Source organism: Ranitomeya variabilis, chromosome 7, assembly GCF_051348905.1.
Source record: "Ranitomeya variabilis isolate aRanVar5 chromosome 7, aRanVar5.hap1, whole genome shotgun sequence".
In the NCBI taxonomy this organism is placed as follows: domain Eukaryota; kingdom Metazoa; phylum Chordata; class Amphibia; order Anura; family Dendrobatidae; genus Ranitomeya; species Ranitomeya variabilis.
In genome coordinates, this window is record NC_135238.1 from 194875183 (window position 1) to 194894655 (window position 19473).

Genomic DNA, 19473 nt, shown 5'->3' on the forward strand with positions numbered 1-19473 from the left:
CAGTTTTTCAGTCACTGCAGTTCTGTGATCACAATGTGGTATGTCCCCCAAACTACAGCTCTGCCCTCGCTCAGCCCCATGGACAGGAAAATAATAAAGTTACAGGTCTCAGAAAAATGAATAAAGGTAATAGTGATATGCCCTAAGTGTGGAGTGAATTATAAGAAAAAATGTGTCTGATCTGCAAAATAAATATGTACAAAAAAAAATCACCCTGAAATACAAAACACTCATTGCTTCTATTGTGCTGTGAGGCAGAGGCCTGCGATCTCTAGATGTAGCTAATAAATGAATAACTTGTCTGGCCGTAAATGAACACTATAAACGCCGTAAAAAGGACAGGATCTTAAAACGCTTTTCATCATGTTTGTCCTCCGCAGGCCGCCGTCTAACGTGAAGAACGTCACACTAGAGGATGCTGTGAAACCGGAAGTGGGTCCTGGAGCCGTGTGTGCGGCGCAGGAAGGTGCTGGATTGCCGGAGGATCGTGGACAGAGAGCGGAGACGCTGAGGGAGCGGTGTCCACAAAAGTCCCGCGTTATACGGACTCGTGTACGATGAAGAGCAGCGTGGCGCACGTCAGAGTGAGTGTTGTAGCTGCTGTTCCCGGGCTGTGCTCACGTGATCCCGGCTCTTGAGCCTCTGACCTCTTCTCTGTTGGGGGTTCGGGATCTGTTGCCCTCCAGCCTGTGTCTGATCTGGAACTACAGTCCCCAGAAGGACTCAACGTCCAGCAAAATCTTGGGCATGCTGGGAATTTAAAGGGGACGTCTCCAGGTCAGATACAGGTAAACTTGCATAGTGCTTGTAAAAATCAGGAGTTTTGCATTAACCTCTTATTAAAAATCTTCTCTGCTCTAAAGAACTTTTGATGTTCTAGCGTACAGCCCGTTGTCAAGGTTACTGGCCACCCTGCAGTGTCAGAGCTGCTGGTCACCCAGGCAATGCGCTTCAGAGCCTGTCAGTAAAATGAATCTGCAAATTACCCCGTCTGAGAGCAGCAAGTTGTAAGGGCGTAGACCTTGATTCCAGCGGTGACACTTAGTGGGCTGCTTGCTGCACCTTTGATAAAAATCACTGTTGTATCTGCTACAGTTCTCTGAATGCTGAGCACTGTATAACCCTGCCCACACCACTGAGTGGCAGCTTTCTGAGTACACTGTGCATAGGCAGAAAGCTATCAATCAGTGGTGGAGGCATGGTTATAGACAGCTCACAGTCATTGGGGTGGTGCCGGGGCTGTCATCAATCATCTCCCTGTAGTCACTCTCAATCCTCATTGACTGACATCCTGCTTCGTAGCGTATGGGTGCTGAGCAGGCTGTCAGTCCAGGAGTAGTAGGTGTGATTACAGGCTGCTATCGAGCTGCTACAGGGAGATTCTCTCTTCTTCCTAAGGAAAGCAAAACTGCTTTTTGCTCAATTTAAAAACTGTAAAGCCCACTCATGGCTGTTTCTGCTGCTTTGTAGGCCCACCTTGGCCGTAGTGTTTTCTGGGATGACATAATTAATGCTTATTCTTAGGCTGGTGGACGTCTGAATCTCAGCAGGCCTCTCCTGTTCGGTCTTCCTATCATGATTTGCCTGCAGACTTTATACTTAGTAGCTGCTGTGCTGGTCATAGCAGTACCGTCCAATTCACATCAGGATACTGCTGTAATAACCTGCATAGCCAGTACTATGTGAGCGGCTTCCAGAGGAATATAAACCATGACGCTTGCCAAGTGCCGATCAGCTAATCAACTGCGCTGAGAGCCGGACTCCCTCCAGTCTGATGCTGATGGACTGTCCTCAGAATTACCAATGTTGTGATTCCAGAAAACTCCTTTTAAAGGGAGTCTGTCACCCCCTGGGACATGTAGGTATAACCTAATAATATATGGACATACAGGTGACAGAAATGTCTAACCAATCCTACCTGTATGCCTCATATTTGCGGTCTTGTTCAGAAATCGTCTTTCATCTCTGTATGCTAATGATTTCTTCTAGGATCGTGCGTTGATTGGAAGAAATCTCTGCCTCCTGTCGTCATTATCATACCACCCTCTTCCAATCAGTGTCACAGTGCCCTTTGATGTGTAATGGTGGCCCCGGAATTCTGTGCCTGCACCCTGCAATAACGCCATTATGCAGTACCTATTCCTCCTATTTATGGGCATTGGCTTCAGCATTCTTTTGGCCGGCCTGTGCGGCTATAAGGTGCTCTTCCAACTTCCTCCCTGCATAGTTAAGAATCATACAGTTTCTGCTACCCCTGTCACCCATGTATGCATGATGGAGAGAGCACCTTATTGCCGTGCACTGCAACAGAAGTACGCATGACTCGCCTGCGCAGAAGAGCGGTGAAGACACTGCCGACAGAAGGGCAAAATAGCTTCTGTATAATTGCGCTATTGCAGGGCGGAGGCGTGGGATTTCAGCGCCACCAGTACACGTTGCATGACATTGTGACATTGATAGGAGGGGGTTGGTATGATAATAAAGACAGGAGGCAGAGATTTTTTTCCAGGCAGCGCATGCCCCGGAGCCTAGAATAAATAATTAGCATACAGAAATAACACAATTTCTGCACAACAAGACCGCAAATATGAGGCATACAGGTAGAAACTAAACTAGTCCTATCACCTGTATGCCCATATTAATAGGTCATATACGTCCCACAGGGGTGATAGATTCCCTTTAAAGCGTTGTCTCATCAGAGAGAACCTATTTAGACATGTTACTGCTGGGTCATTCAGCTGGTGGTTCTGGCTATCTCCCAGCACCTATGGCAAACAGTTGATTCAGGCAGGGTAATCCACTGGACCCTGGAAGTTTCTCTGTAGCGACCACTGCAACGGTAATTTCATGTTATATGGCTATTGTAGTACAAAGACTGCTGAAGGCTGCCAAACCACGAGCTGCTAGTACAGAACGACTCTGTTCTGGCCTGTGTAGGATCACATGAAGACTGGCACATGTGGACAGTGGTATCTTTAGAAGACAAGACGTTCTGTAGTAGTTCCCTATTTTCACAGACTAGGCGATCAGCTAAAGGGCCAGTGGCATTCGGGAAAGCAACGCTGTTTCCTCATTGCTTACATTCCTCTGTGAGCCAGATAGTAGCGGCAATACTGAATGTTACAGCCAAAAGTGAGTCTGACAGCGGTGCAATATCCAGCTCAATGGCTACTATGTGTACTTTTAGAAACCCCACCACCCCTGACTTTGGGTTTTGTGTTGTATTGTTACTGAGCTCTATTTATTTTTCAATGGGACTGAGTTAGGGGTGTTGCTTTTTCTGAGAGATGCAACCAGGATTTTTTTTTTTCTCCTGGACTACAACTTTTACTGTTGTTTATGTGATGCATGGTAATATGAGGTCTTGTATCAGTCTGTTTTGCTGACTGTGATTTTCTATATTGGACGTCAGTGACAACTTATAATAGCAGTCAAAAGTTTGGACACCCCTGTTCATGCAGTGGTTCTTATTGGAATGTGCACATTGTAGATTCAGACTGAAGGCAGCAAAACCACAAAAAGATGCAAATAGAAACAAGGATTAATAATAATAATAATATTTTATTTATATAGCGCCAACATATTCCGCAGCGCTTTACAAATTATAGAAGGAGTAAAGAAACATGTAAAATAAATCAGAAACTAAATTAAGCCTCAAAGCCCCCCTCTGTTACTATGATGACAGCCTTCCACCCCTTTACACTGTCCTAAGGAGCTTCATCAGGTAACATCTGGAATGGCTTCCAATGAACAGGCATGCCTCCTTAAAGTTCATTTGTGGAACCCCCGGCCTTCAGAAAGTGTTTGGGTAAAAGTAATGAATCAAAAAAGTGTCTATCATGTCTTTGTAAGACACAGAAAGGTGAGGGGATGGTTTCTACATGTGTGCTGCCCATGATGTGTAAAAATGTTATTAGAGGAAACTGAGCAATTTAAGGTGTAACACATTTTGTGGTGTTCTTTCACACCTAGTTTCCGTGTGTGTGTTTGTGGTCTTGCTGCCTTCAGTCAGAATTTACAATGTGCACGTTCCAATAAGAACAAGGAAAACCATTGCATGAGCCGATGTGTCCAAACTTCTGGCCAGTACTGTATGTCGGACATAGTCTCTGTTCATGCCATGCTGTCGGGTCAGTGAATATACAGATGAATGCACTGTTTTCCATGATTTTTTAGGCTGGTTAGATGCGGTGCACTCAAGAAAATCTTGTCTTCCCAAGAAAAAAACTATTATTACAAGCTGAATGGATACATTGTCTTTAAGGTGGCACCCTCACCATAGTATATCCCACATTTGTTTTAAGACCGTTTATTAATTTTTTTTCTATATACGGTATTTTTCATTTTTACACAGAAATTGGGGCTCAAGTTTTAAGGGGGAAAAACCCCATGTTGTGCCATCAGTCACTGGCAGAACTGATCTGACTATGCTAATGCCACCAGCTCTGCCATATTGAGAGGCGCCCTGTGATCACCTGATTGCCAGGTTGAAATATACATACATACATACATACATTTCTCATTGTGTGCTCTGTAGGCAGGAAAAACAAGATAGAAGTGGATATAAAATGCTTCTGTCTTTTTGGGTCGCATACTCCCTCAATCATCTGACAGGGTCCATTTAATCATGCAACATACAGTTAGAGCACCGCCTGATTAAAGCCCAATACCAGGCAAATTCAAAATTGGCATGGAGTTTATGGTCATTATTGAAGGCTACGTTTATTGGGTGTTAGCATCAGGTGACCATAGATATTTCAATTATTTATTGTCAGCTGTGCCCCCTGTACCTGGGGCCCTCGGTTATAGGTAGCAAATAATGACCCTGGATCTATAATAGCTGCTATTCCTAACCCCACTGTCTAACCGTATATGATTATATCGCATAAATGATGCCCAGCTTTATTCAGCCATACACTGGTGTATCCGGGTGTCAGTGTTGTTGTGACCAATTGGCGAGATTCTCTCCCTAGTTATGTAGTGTTGAATGCTGCACGTGGTTCCATTATTGGCAGAGGAAGCATCGCTTGCTCCACTTCTCTATTTCTGTAAAGTATATTGCGCTTTGTTGAAATAGATAGACCACCTACCTTTTGGTAGATCAATATGTATGTCTGATAATATAAAGAGTTCAAGAAGCCTTTTTGACAGTATCGGAAAGCTGATGAGGGTTTTTTACTTTCAAATGCACTTAAAGAGGTTTTCCTTTAATACATTTTTAGCTCATAGGCTTCTAAGGGTTAAAGCTAACAAACAGAAGTTGACTCGACCATTGTGGCAGCCATTGTTGGTGTGGTGCGGTGTCTTTGGGGTGGTGTGACCTGGAGCCGCTGCAGCGGTGGTCTGACAAGTTAAACACCCAGTAAAAGGTTTGCCATGATGTGATACATTCTGATCATAATGTTACCTAAGAATCTCAGGTTCAGGTTTGTACATTTTGTTTAGCTGCAATAAATCAATGTATATCATTTGGATGTCCGGGTCTTTGTTTTTCTACAGTTATGTTATAATAAGAAAAATATTGTACCTTTTGGCTAATAAGAATTATCAAAAGAATGTAATGGACACATTGTATAAGTGCTGCAAATTATTGATGACCATTTCTTCGCCTCTCGCCCTTTTGTCGTTTTCTGGACATCAGTACCCTGTGCCCATCATTCGCTATAAGGAAGATGTAGAGAGGTGGAGGGAAGCTGTATTCCCCCTCCACTTAAAGGGATCCCGTCAGCAGGATTGTGCACAGTAACCTGCAGACAGTGTCAGGTCGGCACTGTTATACTGATAAGAATAACACCTGATGATGAAATCCGTCTTGTGGTTGTTGTTTACAGGGAACCTGTCACCCCCCCCCCCCTCACATTTTTAACTAAAAGAGCCACCTTGTGCAGACCTAATGCAGCATTCTGTCAAGGTGGCTCCCTTCCAACGCTGAAATAATCGTTTTTATAATTTGCCCGCCATACCTGTAGTCTGTCTGGGGGGCATGTCTTTTCCCCCCGGACACAAATGCCGCCCTGCCATCACTCATTTCCTCCGGGCGCCTCCTCCTCTGCATTCATTTACGTCGTTACTTAGTTAAAAAATTCCAGGGGAGGGGGTGATGACAGGTTCCCTTCAATCTTTATTGTAGATTGAGAGTCTCGTGCTCTGGGGCGGCCTGTGGGCAAGGCTGTATGTGGTGCTCTGCTTACATATGCATCTGTATGGCTTCTGAGACTATGTGCACACTTTGCGGATTCTGCTGCGGATTTTTCCGCAGCGGATTTGATGAAATCCGCAGTGCAAAACGTACTGCGGATTTATCGCGTTTTTTTGTGCGGTTTCCACTGCGATTTTAGACACCTGCGGGTTTTTAACATGGAGCAGGTGCCAAACCGCTGCGGATTCCGCACAAAGAATTGACATGCTGCGGAATGAAAACCACTGCATTTCCGCGCGGTTTTTTCCGCAGCATGTGCACAGCATTTTTTGTTTTCCATAGGTTAACATTGTACTGTACACCACATGGAAAACTGCTGCGGATCCGCAGCGTCCAAAAATGCTGCGGATCCACAGCAAAAACCGCAAAGTGTGCACATAGCCTGATAGGTCACTGATCCTTCACTGACCTGCCCCCTATTTTACATAGGGCATTTAATATGTTTTGGGAAGAAAAAAAATCACATTCAGCAGGCAGGCATCGGCACTGTAGCATGACACCTATGATGTCCATTTAATTATTGCATTTGGTGATAGCTAGCAATTTATTCAGGGAAAAAAAAATTCTCTCTCAAAATGGTGCTGGCTGCGCCTGAACAGTAGCATCTGTTGGCGATCCAACAGAGGCTATGGCGCATGTGCGGCCGCTGCCATTTTGCTAGGGGAGGAAAAAAATTGTCTTCACCAAGATGGCGCCTTTTGCGCCTGCGCGGTAGCATCTATCGGATCGCCATCAGATACTACTGCGCAGGTGCGGCCGACACCATTTTGAGAGAGAATATTATTTTCCTGAATAAATTACTATTACCAAATAAAAAAATTAAATGGACATTATAGATGTCATCATGTTACAGTGCAGGCCCCACCGCCGATGCCTATTGAATATGAAATTTTTTTTCCAAAACATATTATTTTCAGTATGTAAAATAGGGGGCAGGTCACTGAGGGATCAATGACTTGCCATAAGCCCATACAGATGAATACCTAATCAGAGCACCACATGAAGGACCCCCCCCAGGCCGCGCGAGAATCTTATTAACTAAAAGCTGCAAATAAAGATTAAATAACAACCACAAGACGTACGGTATTTCATCAGCCAAGGTATCATTGTAATCACTATAACGGATCCGGCCTGACACTGTGTGTAGTTTACTCTGCACAATCCTGCTGGCAGGTTCACTTAAACTGTGTGTAGTGTATTGTTTGATTACATTGCCAAACGGCACAATGTTTTTTCTGTTATGTTTTGGCTAGTAGTCCATGGAGTGAAGATAAAGAAATGCGGGATAGTCTGTACGCTGCCAGTGGATATGAGGTCTCTGGAGATAAACTCCAAAATTTCTTTGAACCTATCTGGCTTCTTCATCAAGTACCTGATGAAGATATTAGGTCAACGCTGAAGTACATTGTTTCTTTAACACTTTTCTTCAAACCTGTTTCTGGACACCTCATATCCATTGGCAGACTATCGCACAAGTTTTTATCATCACTCCATGTTCTCTCTTCAAGTCCAGCACTTACAAGTCCTGGAACCAGCGGTCGGAGCTGCAGCTGCTCATCGTGGATTTATTCACATCCTTCTCAGTGTTCTGCACAACCCAACCAGATGAGCGGTGGACGGCTATTCACCGAACGTTCAGATCCCTGTTGATCTACACAAGGAGTGGTTTTCTTTTCTCTTTTTCTTACATGTTTTGGCTAATAGAAATTGTCCCCATTATATACTGACTTCACATAGAGCAGTATAGTCTTGATGAAAGATCCACCTTAAAGAGAATTTGTCTTTGATTTCATGTTGTCCAAACCATGAGCACCATGAATTCAAGCCAAGCTGTGGGGTTTCAGTGAAAACTTAGCTTGGAAAGTCAATCACCTGGGGATGAGCTGGGAGAATCCGGCCGGGAGCAGCACCAGACTAGTCTTGTCTCTCCCTATAGGCCAAACCAGCTTTCAAAACTGTGGGTCAGATTCATCAAAACGAGCGTTGTTCACGCCAGCTTGATGAGATGTGCTGGAGTCAAACGTTCCTTACTCAAGAAGAGGCGTATCGGACAAGTGATGTACACCATTGTGAGCGCATCACCATAAATTTTACTCCAACCCTTGCAAACTAATAAATTTGATGAACGTCAGTCACCATGCTCCCTTCCCGCCACAGCTTGGTCCATCTTGTCAGAGCTGGGCAAAAATAGCATAAGGCTATGTGCACACGATGCAGATTTAGTGCGGATCCGCAGCGGATTTTTCCACGCAGAAACTCTGCAGATCCGCACTGTGATTTACAGTACAATGTAAATCAATGTGAAAAAAAAAAAAAGCTGAGCGGAAAAATCTGCGCGGAAACGCTGCGGATTTAAAAGAAGTGCATGTCGCTTTTGTGCTGATCTGCAGCATTTCGGCACCCTTCCATTATAGAAATCCGCAGTGGTAAAAACCGCAGAAAATTCGCCTCAATTCCGCACAAAATCCACATAAAATCTGCACCTGTGGATTCTGCCAGGAGATGCGGATTTTGTGCAGAAAATTCTGCACCCCATTCCGCATCGTGTGCACATAGCCTAAGAATGCAAAGTCGCAACATTTTATGCCTGCCTCCAGTTGTGTTAAAATTATGCGACTTTTCAAAGCTTTTTATTGGCAGAATATTAGCGTAAAAGCTTTGGTGAATCGGGTCCCATGTTTTCTCTGCATGTCTGGGGCATTTCAGAGTATAACCTACCTGACTGCAATCGTGCGGCCGCACTCTGATTTATCCTGTCCTCTGCTTGTGCAGCATGAATCGACAGGCAAGACTCCCCTTTAAGTCTTGAAGCCAGCAGGCCTGTTTGTAGCTTATGGACCGGGTTGTGGCTTTTTCTCAAGAGGAGCAGCCCCTGTTTTTTAGTGTCTCGCAACCTTTGTAAGAATACATAAAGTAATTGCTACGACTGACTTACGATCTTTATAATTTCAGAACTCTTCCGATTATGACAGACGAGATACCCACAGTGCTCGACACGACAGTTCTTCTCCGGACGACAGGTATGTGCCATGCCATTCAGCTGAAGTCAGAGTATGACAAAATATAAGCTTCCAAAAGCTTGTGTTATCATCCATCACAGAAACCAGATTATTCTGTAAGTGCTTGGGAAAAAAAAGGTTGTGTAGTACTTTAAAGAGAACCTGTCACATGAAAAACGCTATTAATCTGTAGCAGGGCTCGAAGTGTAGTCTTCGGGCAGCTTCAGAAATAAAATAACCTACAGATTGACCCAATATATGTTGGTTATTAGCTTTTTTTCACGTGACTGGTTCCTTTTAAGTTAAAATATGGCTAGGTTGTTTATAACTTTTGTATTATGGTAACTTTAGTGCAGGTTTTTTTTCTTTTTGATCATCAGCAGTGGATTTAGGAACTTGTAGGTTATTGTTCTTCACGATTGCTAATGAGGGGGATACCCAGCAGGGCTTAAGGTACCGTTACACTAAACGACTTACCAACGATGACGACCAGCGATACGACCTGGCCGTGATCGTTGGTAAGTCGTTTTGTGGTCGCTGGGGAGCTGTCACACAGACAGCTCTCTCCAGCGACCAACGATCAGGGGGAACGACTTCGGCATCGTTGAAACTGTCTTCAACGATGCCGAAGTCCCCCTGCAGCACCCGCAGGGCCGCGCTTAGTAATCCGATATTTACCCTGGTTACCATTGTAAAAGTAAAAAAAAAAAACAGTACATACTCACATTCTGATGTCTGTCACGTCCCCCGGCGTCCACAGGGTTAAAACTGCTTTCGGCAGGAGCGCTGGTAATATGCACGCGCTGCTGCTGAGAGCTTCCCTGCACTGGCTGTGTCAGCGCCGGCAGTAACAGCGGTGACGTCACCGCTGTGCTCTGCTTTACGGCCGGCGCTGACACATTCAGTGCAGGGAAGCTCTCGGCAGCAGCGTGTGCATATTAGCAGCGCTCCTGCCGAAAGCAGTTTTAACCCTGTGGACGCTGGGGGACGTGACAGACATCAGAATGTGAGTATGTACTTTTTCTTTTTTTACTTTCACAATGGTAACCAGGGTAAATATCGGATTACTAAGCACGGCCCTGCGCTTAGTAACCCGATATTTACCCTGGTTACAAGTGAACACATCGCTGGATCGGCGTCACACATGCCGATCCAGCGATGACAGCGGGTGATCAGCGACCAAAAAAAGGTCCTGATCATTCCCATCGACCAACGATCTCCCAGCAGGGGCCTGATGTGTGCAAACTGTAAAGCGCTGCGGCATATGTTAGCGCTATATAAAAATAAAGATTATTATTATTAGATAGATTGTATAGTGAACAAATTTGTTCTTTGTAGGTATCGGGAAAGAGACAGATCACTTTCTCCATATGATAGAGGAAATGATCGCGGCAGAGGCTACAGGGACCGTGACCGATATGAGGATGAACGATCACGAAATGGGCGATATGAGAGATCAGAATACACACGGTGAGTGTCTCATGCTGCACTTCTATAGTTGGGAAGCCTTACTGTACTGGCTAAGAATGGGTCTTTATCCCTCTAATGTCCAGTGACCTCTTAACAAATCATGTTACTAACAATTTATTGGCTAATGATAATAGTTTTTTGGCCAGTTAGTGCCTATTTAACCTTATGGAGAATTGTAATCGACTCTAATCAGCATAAAGACAGGTTTGCTGAAGTTTTACAGCCCAATGGCTTCCATGGCTTTTCCTTTGATTTACCGGCCTGCTGCTATGTCATAGTTTTGAGTTGACGCACATGTGGCATAGCGTCAGGCCATCTAATCACAGGAAGATTTATAGATGCCATAAGGTAAGAGGCGGTTCTTGGGGCTCTCGTCCAGTGACCACAGTTTAGTGACGTTACTGGTGGATCAGGTCCTGCAAATCCATCCACACCAGCCTTTATACGCTCAGTGGCTGTTGTTTGAACTCTTATAGTTGTAGTAATTACTATAGTGTTCTCCATTGAAACAGAGGATCCGTGATGTTGAAATTTATTACGACCGATACTTTTTGCACCAAACGTAGGCCGACTCCACTGATACACGGCAGCGGTTAGTTCTGACAAACATGTTTTAGAAGCTTCATATTGTGTATATTTCTAAGCACTACGTTCTTGATATTAATCACTGTAGTGTTTATAGGTTTCTCGTTAATCTTGTCCTAGGGACCGAGATAGATCAAGACGAGATCCAGACAGAGATTCAGACAGAAGGCGAGATAGGAGATCACCCCCTACGTCCAGGAGGAGTGAAGAGCGATCCGAAGGACAAGTGTCTGCTGAGCCTCCGGTGAAGAAGAAGAAAGATGATTTGGACCCAATTCTTACTCGTACCGGTGGAGCTTATATCCCACCCGCCAAGCTGCGTATGATGCAAGAGCAGATCACTGACAAGAGCAGGTAAGGGACTTTAATTATGTGTGTATGTATATAAAATGTGCCATCACTTTCTGATTGGTTGGGTCTGACCGCTTTGATTTTCCACTGATCTTGTAAAGCAAAGTGAGTGGGGCTAGCTGCTGTTCCCTGCTCGTCTGTGTGTTAGGGTACCGTCACACATTGAAATTTTCATCGCTGCGACGGCACGATCCGTGACGTCGCAGCGATCGTATGAATATCGCTCCAGCGTCGTAGACTGCGGTCACACGTTGCAATCACGGCGCTGGAGCGATGCCGAAGTCCCCGGGTAACCAGGGTAAACATCGGGTAACTAAGCGCAGGGCCGCGCTTAGTAACCCGATGTTTACCCTGGTTACCAGCGTAAACGTAAAAAAAACAAACAGTACATACTCACCCGTCGGTGTCCTTCAGGTCCCTTGCCGTCTGCTTCCTGCTCTGAGTGCAGCCGTACAGTGAGAGCAGATCGCAGCACCGCTGTGATCTGCTCTCACTTTCCGGCCGGCACTCAGAGCAGGAAGCAGACGGCAAGGGACCTGAAGGACACCGACGGGTGAGCATGTACGGTTTGTTTTTTTACGTTTACGCTTGTAACCAGGGTAAACATCGGGTTACTAAGTGCGGCCCTGCGCTTAGTTACCCGATGTTTACCCTGGTTACAAGCGAAGACATCGCTGGATCGCTGTCACACACAACGATCCAGCGATGTCAGCGGGTGATCAAGCGACGAAAGAAAGTTCCATACGATCTGCTACGACGTACGATTCTCAGCAGGATCCCTGATCGCTGCTGCGTGTCAGATACTGCGATATCGTAACGATATCGCTAGAACGTCACGAGTCGTAACGTCGTAGCGATGGAAATTTCAATGTGTGACGGTACCCTTAGGAGCACTCCTGTGCAAAGAGAAACAGAATACTCACAATCGGAAGTACAAAGTGGTTGGACCGCCACCGATCTTGCATTGATTGTATGTCATGGATATATGCCATCATGTTTTAAGATGTGGATTTAACGTACTATTGGTGTTTTCAGTGTCTCCATTACTATTTTATACTTTGTCAGGGAGCTCGCACAACAAACACCTGTACAGTAGAGATCACTTTTCAGCCTTCAACTCGTATCATTACATCACATCCATAGTACCATGAACGTCATTACCTCTATTCTAAATCTGGAGGGAGATTGGGCTGAGTCCACCTTCCCCTCACTGAACAGTGAGCTCTGCCCATGCCACTGAGCATGCCCTACAATATTTTCCTAAAGAAGTAAAAAAGGCTGTCATACATTCCTTCTGGGACTTAGAGGTTGTCCATTATTAGGACAACCCCTTCTAGATCTAAATGTTTGGCCCCTATAAAATATAAAAGCTTATGATCACTTCTCGTGCTGGCACCGTTGCAGCTATTTCAGCATTCATGGTCCCAGGGCTCCCGTGTGGTTGTTGTAACACTTGAACCTGGCCCCCAATCAGTGCTGGTGTCACTGTCCCCATCTTCTGTCAAATTGAACATGAAGAGGAAGTCTGGGCTGCGGCTGATCTGACTTCCTCTTCATGTTCAATTTGTCTAAAGGTGTGGACAGACGCGCCAGCGCTGATTGGGGGCCGGCGTCACGTGTCACAACAACCGCACGGGAACCCCGGGGAGAGCGGGTGCCAACATCTCTAGAACGGCGCTGGCACGGGAGGTGAGTATGATCTTATATATTTTATCAGGCCAACGAGGGGTATGGGAAGTAGTTGTCCAAGTCTTTACTCATCGGTGGAAGATGGATAATTGTTCTTTTGGGGATATTGTCGATTTTAAGCCCTTCATGCCGCAACCCTTTTTCGTTTTTCCCTGAGCTATAATATTTTTATTTTTCCATCAATTTGGCCATGTGAGGGCTTGTTTTTTGTGGGACGAGTTGTACTTTTGAACAACACCATTGGTTTTACCATATCGTGTACAGGCAATCCTGCAGTACTGCCTGTCAGATCGCTGATCTGACACAGTGCTTTGCAAAGTGTCAGATCAGCGATCTGACACCATACAACCATGTCCCACTCTGGGACAAAGTAAAAAAGTTAAAAATAAAAATATTTACTTGTGTAAAAAAAAAAAAAAAATCCTAAATAAAGAAAAAAAATTATTGTTCCAATAAATAAATTTCTTTATCTAAATAAAAAAAACAACAATAAAAGTACACATATTTAGTATCGCCGCATCCGTAACGACGCGACCTATAAAACTGTCCCACTAGTTAACCCCTTCAGTGAACACCGTTAAAAAAAAAAAAAAAAAAGAGGCATAGTCTTCACAAAGCGATGCAGAAATAATTATTTTTTTATTATAAATTGTTTTTATCTTATAAAAGAACATACCTCATTTATATAATTTTTTTTATCACTGTAATCGTACTGACCCGAAGAATAAAACTGCTTTATCAATTTTACCAAACGTGGAATGGTATAAACCCTCCCCCCCAAAAAGAAATTAATTAATTGCTGGTTTTTGGTCATTTTGCCTCACAAAAATAGGAATACAAAGCGCTCAAAAAATGTCATGTGCCCGAAAATGGTACCAATAAAAATATCAACTCGTCCCGCAAAAAACAAGACCTCACATGACTCTGTGGACGAAAAGTTGGAAAAATTATAGCTCTCAAAATGTGGAGACGCAAAAACTATTTTTTGCAATAAAAAGCGTCTTTTAGTGTGTGACAGCTGCCAATCATAAAAATCCTCTAAAAAACCCGCTATAAATAGTAAACCAAACCCCCCTTCATCACCCCCTTAGGGAAAAATAATAAAGTAAAAAAAGTATTTATTTCCATTTTCCCATTAGGGTTAGGGTTGGGGCTAAAGTTAGGGTTGGGGCTAAAGTAGGGTTAGGGTTTGGTTTACATATATGATTGGGATTAGGGTTAGGGGTGTGTCAGGGGGTAGGGGTGTGGTTAGGGTTGAGATTAGTGTTAGGGGTGTGGTTAGGATTAGGGGCGTGTTCGGGTTAGGGGTGTGGTTAGGGTTATGGTTAGGGTTGGGATTAGGGTTGTGGTTGGGAATAGGGTTTGGGTTAGGGGTTTGGTTAGGGTTATGGTTGGGATTAGGGCTAGGGGTGTGTTTGGTTTAGGGTTTCAGTTATAATTGGGGGGTTTCCACTGTTTAGGCACATCAAGGGCTCTCCAAACGCGACATGGCGTCCGATCTCAATTTCAGCCAATTCTGCGTTGAAAAAGTAAAACAGTGCACATTGCCCAGGTAGACTTCATTAGGGTTTATACTGCATTTCCATGATTTAGCCCATGACACAACCTGCAATACATAGGGTAATTCTGCAGTGTGATACCAGTGGGACAAGTAAGAGAAACTTTATTTTTTCTTGTAAATATGATGGCTCAGAAATCCGAGAGAAACACTAGTGTGAATAGAGCCTAGAGTGATTTTAACAGATGTGATAGAAAAGTGTTACTACAGAACAAGCGCAGAGGTGGAAGTGTCTTTAGGGAAAGAATCTGACAATGAAGAATTATTGGGTAGGAACAGGGAGATCTTAGAATAAAGCACATAGGAGATTAATCCTCTGTATGCCCATTATATTATAGAGGGTCCGCCGCTGCGTGAGGCGTACATACATTAATTGTGGGCTCCACTGTTTGCACATGAACATGAAATGACTGCTAGAAACGCTCCGCACAAATCTTTTTATTCAGTTTAGCGAGTCTGCAGGATCCAACACAAAATAAAAGAGCGAGAGAATGGCTGAGGCTTAAGTTCCTTCCAAAAGCTTTAATTGTGCGAGAGGTGGGTGGGATGAAAGGGGACCAGCTGGCGGGGTTTCTAGGAATCAAGTGGGAGTCGTTATTAAATGTACAGATTTGCAGGAGACTAGAACAGAGCTGGGAAACAAGATGTGACAAAACCGCAAACCCCAAGGTGTTCGGTCGAGCATTGTCGGTGCTTTTAAAGGCTCGGGACGCCTATAGGGTCGATGCCTTGTGGTGATCACGTACTATTGTGTGATCCCCACCTCTTTGTACACACATCTTCCTTTATTTCATGTGACGCATTGATCTAGTGAGGTTCCACTGGACTTGTGTCCTAAATGCCACCATCTCTTCAAGGGTTATTCTCGTTATATAAAATGGGTAAGATACTAAATCCTTGCAAAAACGAGCAACTTTGCAATTTACTTGCTATTAAAATGATCTCTGTTCATCAATGGAGGGATTTTTAATTTTATTGTTTATGACTCTTGTTGTTATTTATTTTACTAGCTTATATAGAGTCATTAATTCCACAGCAATATACTATACACATCATCATCATCACTGTCACCAGTGGGACTTACAATCCAAATTCCCTATTAGGATGTCTTTGGAGTGTGGGTGCAAAGCGGAGAACCTGGAGGAAAACCACGTAAACATGGGGAGAGCATACAAACCAGCTTGCAGATGTTGTCCTTGGTGGGATTTGAACCCGGGACCCCAGCTCTGCAGAGCCACAGTGCTAACCACTAAGCCACCGTCTGCAGTATAGCAGTGTTGGTCAAACATGCACAGTGCTTGCAAGCCCTTTACAATAGAGCTTGTAAGCACTGATCTGATACTGTGGCACCACTGGAGCACACTGTTAGCTCCCGATCAGTGCCAGCTTCAATGCCGCGGCTCTTCCAAGGCTGCAGAGGCAAAACCTCCATATAACAATATCTGAGAGCGCAGAGTTTGGGCCAGCTGTGTGACCAAGCTCCTGAACTATCGATCATGTAGTAGCGCTCAGCCCCTAGAAAGCAAGAAGGCAGGAGATTGGTGCGCTCCTGTAGAGGCAAGATGACACAATCCCATTAACTAGATTGATGATTATTTTCATTTATGTTGTAATGGTGTTACTAAAATTGCATTCTCTTGGGACATGTTACCCCTCACATCAATATACTGTCTAACTTGCTGTTAGGAATCTTTGTGCAATTTTCTATCTCCTTAATGTCCCACACTTAACAGATCTCCCATCCATAAGATAGTAGTAGATAGAATAGCAAGTGACAAGGTAAAGGGGTATTCCTATCTCCAAGATCCTATCCCAATATGTAGTAGGTGTAATAGTAATAATATTAGCAAATGCCTCCAATACGAAATGTAGTATAGTTCTTCTGATTCGCTATCTCGCTTTCCCCATGTGCAGGGCATTTCAGTATCTAAGGTATCCATGGTTACGACCACTGAAAGCTAACTGTGTCACTATATGTGTGGTTGTAACCATTGATACCTCAGCTACTGCAATGCCTGCACATGGGTAGGCAACATAGCCAATCAGAAGAACTATACTACATTCATGAGTGGAGGTATTTGCTAATATTATTATTATTATTACATTTACTGCATATTGGGATTGGATATTGGAGATGAGCCCCTTTTAAATCCTTTCCCCTTATTTTTTCCTCACTAATCCATCGCAGTGCAGCGGGAAGGCTCATTGTGTCAGTGGGGGAGGCTGAACGATGAGTCTCGTCACTGGCCCCTCCATCCGTATCCACGAGAAAAGGAACGCCATTCAGCCTCTTCCATTGAAACACACTGAACCTTCCTGCCGCGTCTGTGCACATCCTGGACCTCAAGAAATTGGCGCAGTGGGAACGCTTTGTGTCTTTTTTGGTGAGGTTCTGAATGTTAGATTTTGTGACCTGCTCCGCCATCTGCACCCATCCTCTGGACAATAGCGCCAACAGGCTGGACATCAGCAAGATGGAGAATGGGGCACAAATTGAAAACCTTAGAATTGTAAATTACATACGTTTTTTATTTTAGTCCTAAAATGCCAACAACTTTTAATTACCTTCATTTTTCAATTGGTAGAAAAATGAAGTTCTAGTAAATGTTTTTTTGTTTGTTTGTAGATTTTCGTCCAGGTTTAGGGCTTATTGACTTCCAAAAGTAGATTTTTTTTTTTTTATTTAATTTTTTTTTTTTTATAGAAGAAAATGGGTACAGTGGGCCAGATACACTGTTCAGACCATAAAGTGGAAGGCAACTTCGGCTTCCTGTAGCCATACCTGATAAATGGGGCTTTAAGTACAACTACAGCTATGAACCCAGTGTGTGACTCTGAACCGTGTCTAGCAGCTGCACCCACACATTGTGATTTATTTCTTAAGGTACCTTCACATTAAGCGACGCTGCAGCGATAGCGTCAACGATGCCGATCGCTGCAGCGTCGCTGTTTGATCGCTGGAGAGCTGTCACACAGACCGCTCTCCAGCGACCAACGATGCCGAGGTCCCCGGGTAACCAGGGTAAACATAGGGTTACTAAGCGCAGGGCCGCGCTTAGTAACCCGATGTTTACCCTGGTTACCAGCATAAAATGTAAAAAAAACCAAACAGTACATACTTACATTCGCGTCCCCCGGCGTCCGCTTCCTGCACTGACTGAGCGCCGGCCCTAACAGCAGAGCGGTGACGTCACCGCTGTGCTGTACTTTCACTTTCACTTTACGGCGCTCAGTCAGTGTGGGAAGCGGACGGCGAGGGACGCGAAGGTGAGTATGTAGTTTGTTTTTTTTACATTTTACACTGGTAACCAGGGTAAACATCGGGTTACTAAGCGCGGCCCTGCGCTTAGTAACCCGATGTTTACCCTGGTTACCCGTGTAAAACATCGCTGGTATCGTTGCTTTTGGCGTCAAACACAACGATACACGGCGATCTGACGACCAAATAAAGTTCTGAACTTTGTTCAACGACCAGCGATATCCCAGCAGGATCCTGATCGCTGCTGCGTGTCAAACTAAACGATATCGCTAGCCAGGACGCTGCAACGTCACGGATCGCTAGCGATATCGTTTAGTGTGAAGGTACCTTTACCCTATTGATTGCATCATGTACCTTCATTGTATCTATTTGTTTTTGGGGATACTGATCTGTTTTGTTTCTTTTTTTGTTTTGTTTTTTTATAACAGTCTAGCTTACCAAAGAATGAGCTGGGAGGCATTGAAGAAATCAGTCAATGGTCTCATCAACAAAGTGAACGTTTCTAACATTGGAAATATTATCCAGGAGATTCTGCAAGAAAACATTATTCGCGGAAGGTAAGCGATCTTTATTTTAGGTTTTTAAGATATATGACATGACTTCCAATAAAGCAGTGCAGGTAATCAAGAGGCATCAGAAAATGCCCGTTCCTGTCCTCTCCCCTCCAGTTACAGTTTATGGTGGTCTGTAAGTGGTCTCTGGGATTGAAACTGGTGCAGATTTGTAAAGAGAGTAAAATCAGGTCTGTAACATCCTAGGACAAAGTAAAGCAGCGTTATAATTATGCTGTCTGATTACAAGCATATCTTGTTTTTTTTACATATAATATTGTATATCTCTATACTTTAATATTGTGTTTATAGTAAGCACGGTCTTTTATGTTTCTTAGAGGTCAGCTGGCCAGATCTGTTCTCCTTGCTCAGAGTCAGTCTCCTATTTTCACTCATGTTTATGCTGCCTTGGTGGCGATCATCAACTCCAAATTCCCTCAGATTGGAGAACTCATCCTAAAGAGGCTCATTCTGAATTTCCGCAAGGGTTACAGAAGAAATGATAAGGTAGGCTCTGAGACTCATATGCTCTTGCTACATTTCACCCCCTCTGATATTGTGCTGCTATTGTTAGGCTATTCTCTCATATACAGAATATTATTATGAAATAAGTTGTCTTCCTATAAAAAAAATAAATCTCTCTCTCTCTCTATCTATCTATCTATCTATCTATCTATCTATCTATCTATCTATCTATCTATCTATCTATATATATTATATACAGACGTGTGTATATGCCGCTTGGCAGCGTTTACTAAACCCATACATGGGCAGGTTTATGTGCCACAATCAGTCTTGTATGGATATATTTT

General features: G+C 43.9%; 1 protein-coding gene across 1 annotated transcript in view; it reads left to right on the forward strand.

The window, feature by feature from the left end:
• Positions 1–380: 380 nt before the first annotated feature.
• CWC22 (CWC22 spliceosome associated protein) overlaps positions 381–19473 on the forward strand; it is an 88183-nt gene continuing 69090 nt past the window's right edge. Inside the window, exons 1-6 of the mRNA XM_077272599.1 lie at positions 381–584; positions 9152–9219; positions 10537–10668; positions 11374–11607; positions 18539–18667; positions 19000–19168. Coding sequence (XP_077128714.1) covers positions 558–584; positions 9152–9219; positions 10537–10668; positions 11374–11607; positions 18539–18667; positions 19000–19168 — 759 coding nt within the window. The 5' untranslated portion in view covers positions 381–557. The remainder of the gene's footprint in view (positions 585–9151; positions 9220–10536; positions 10669–11373; positions 11608–18538; positions 18668–18999; positions 19169–19473) is intronic.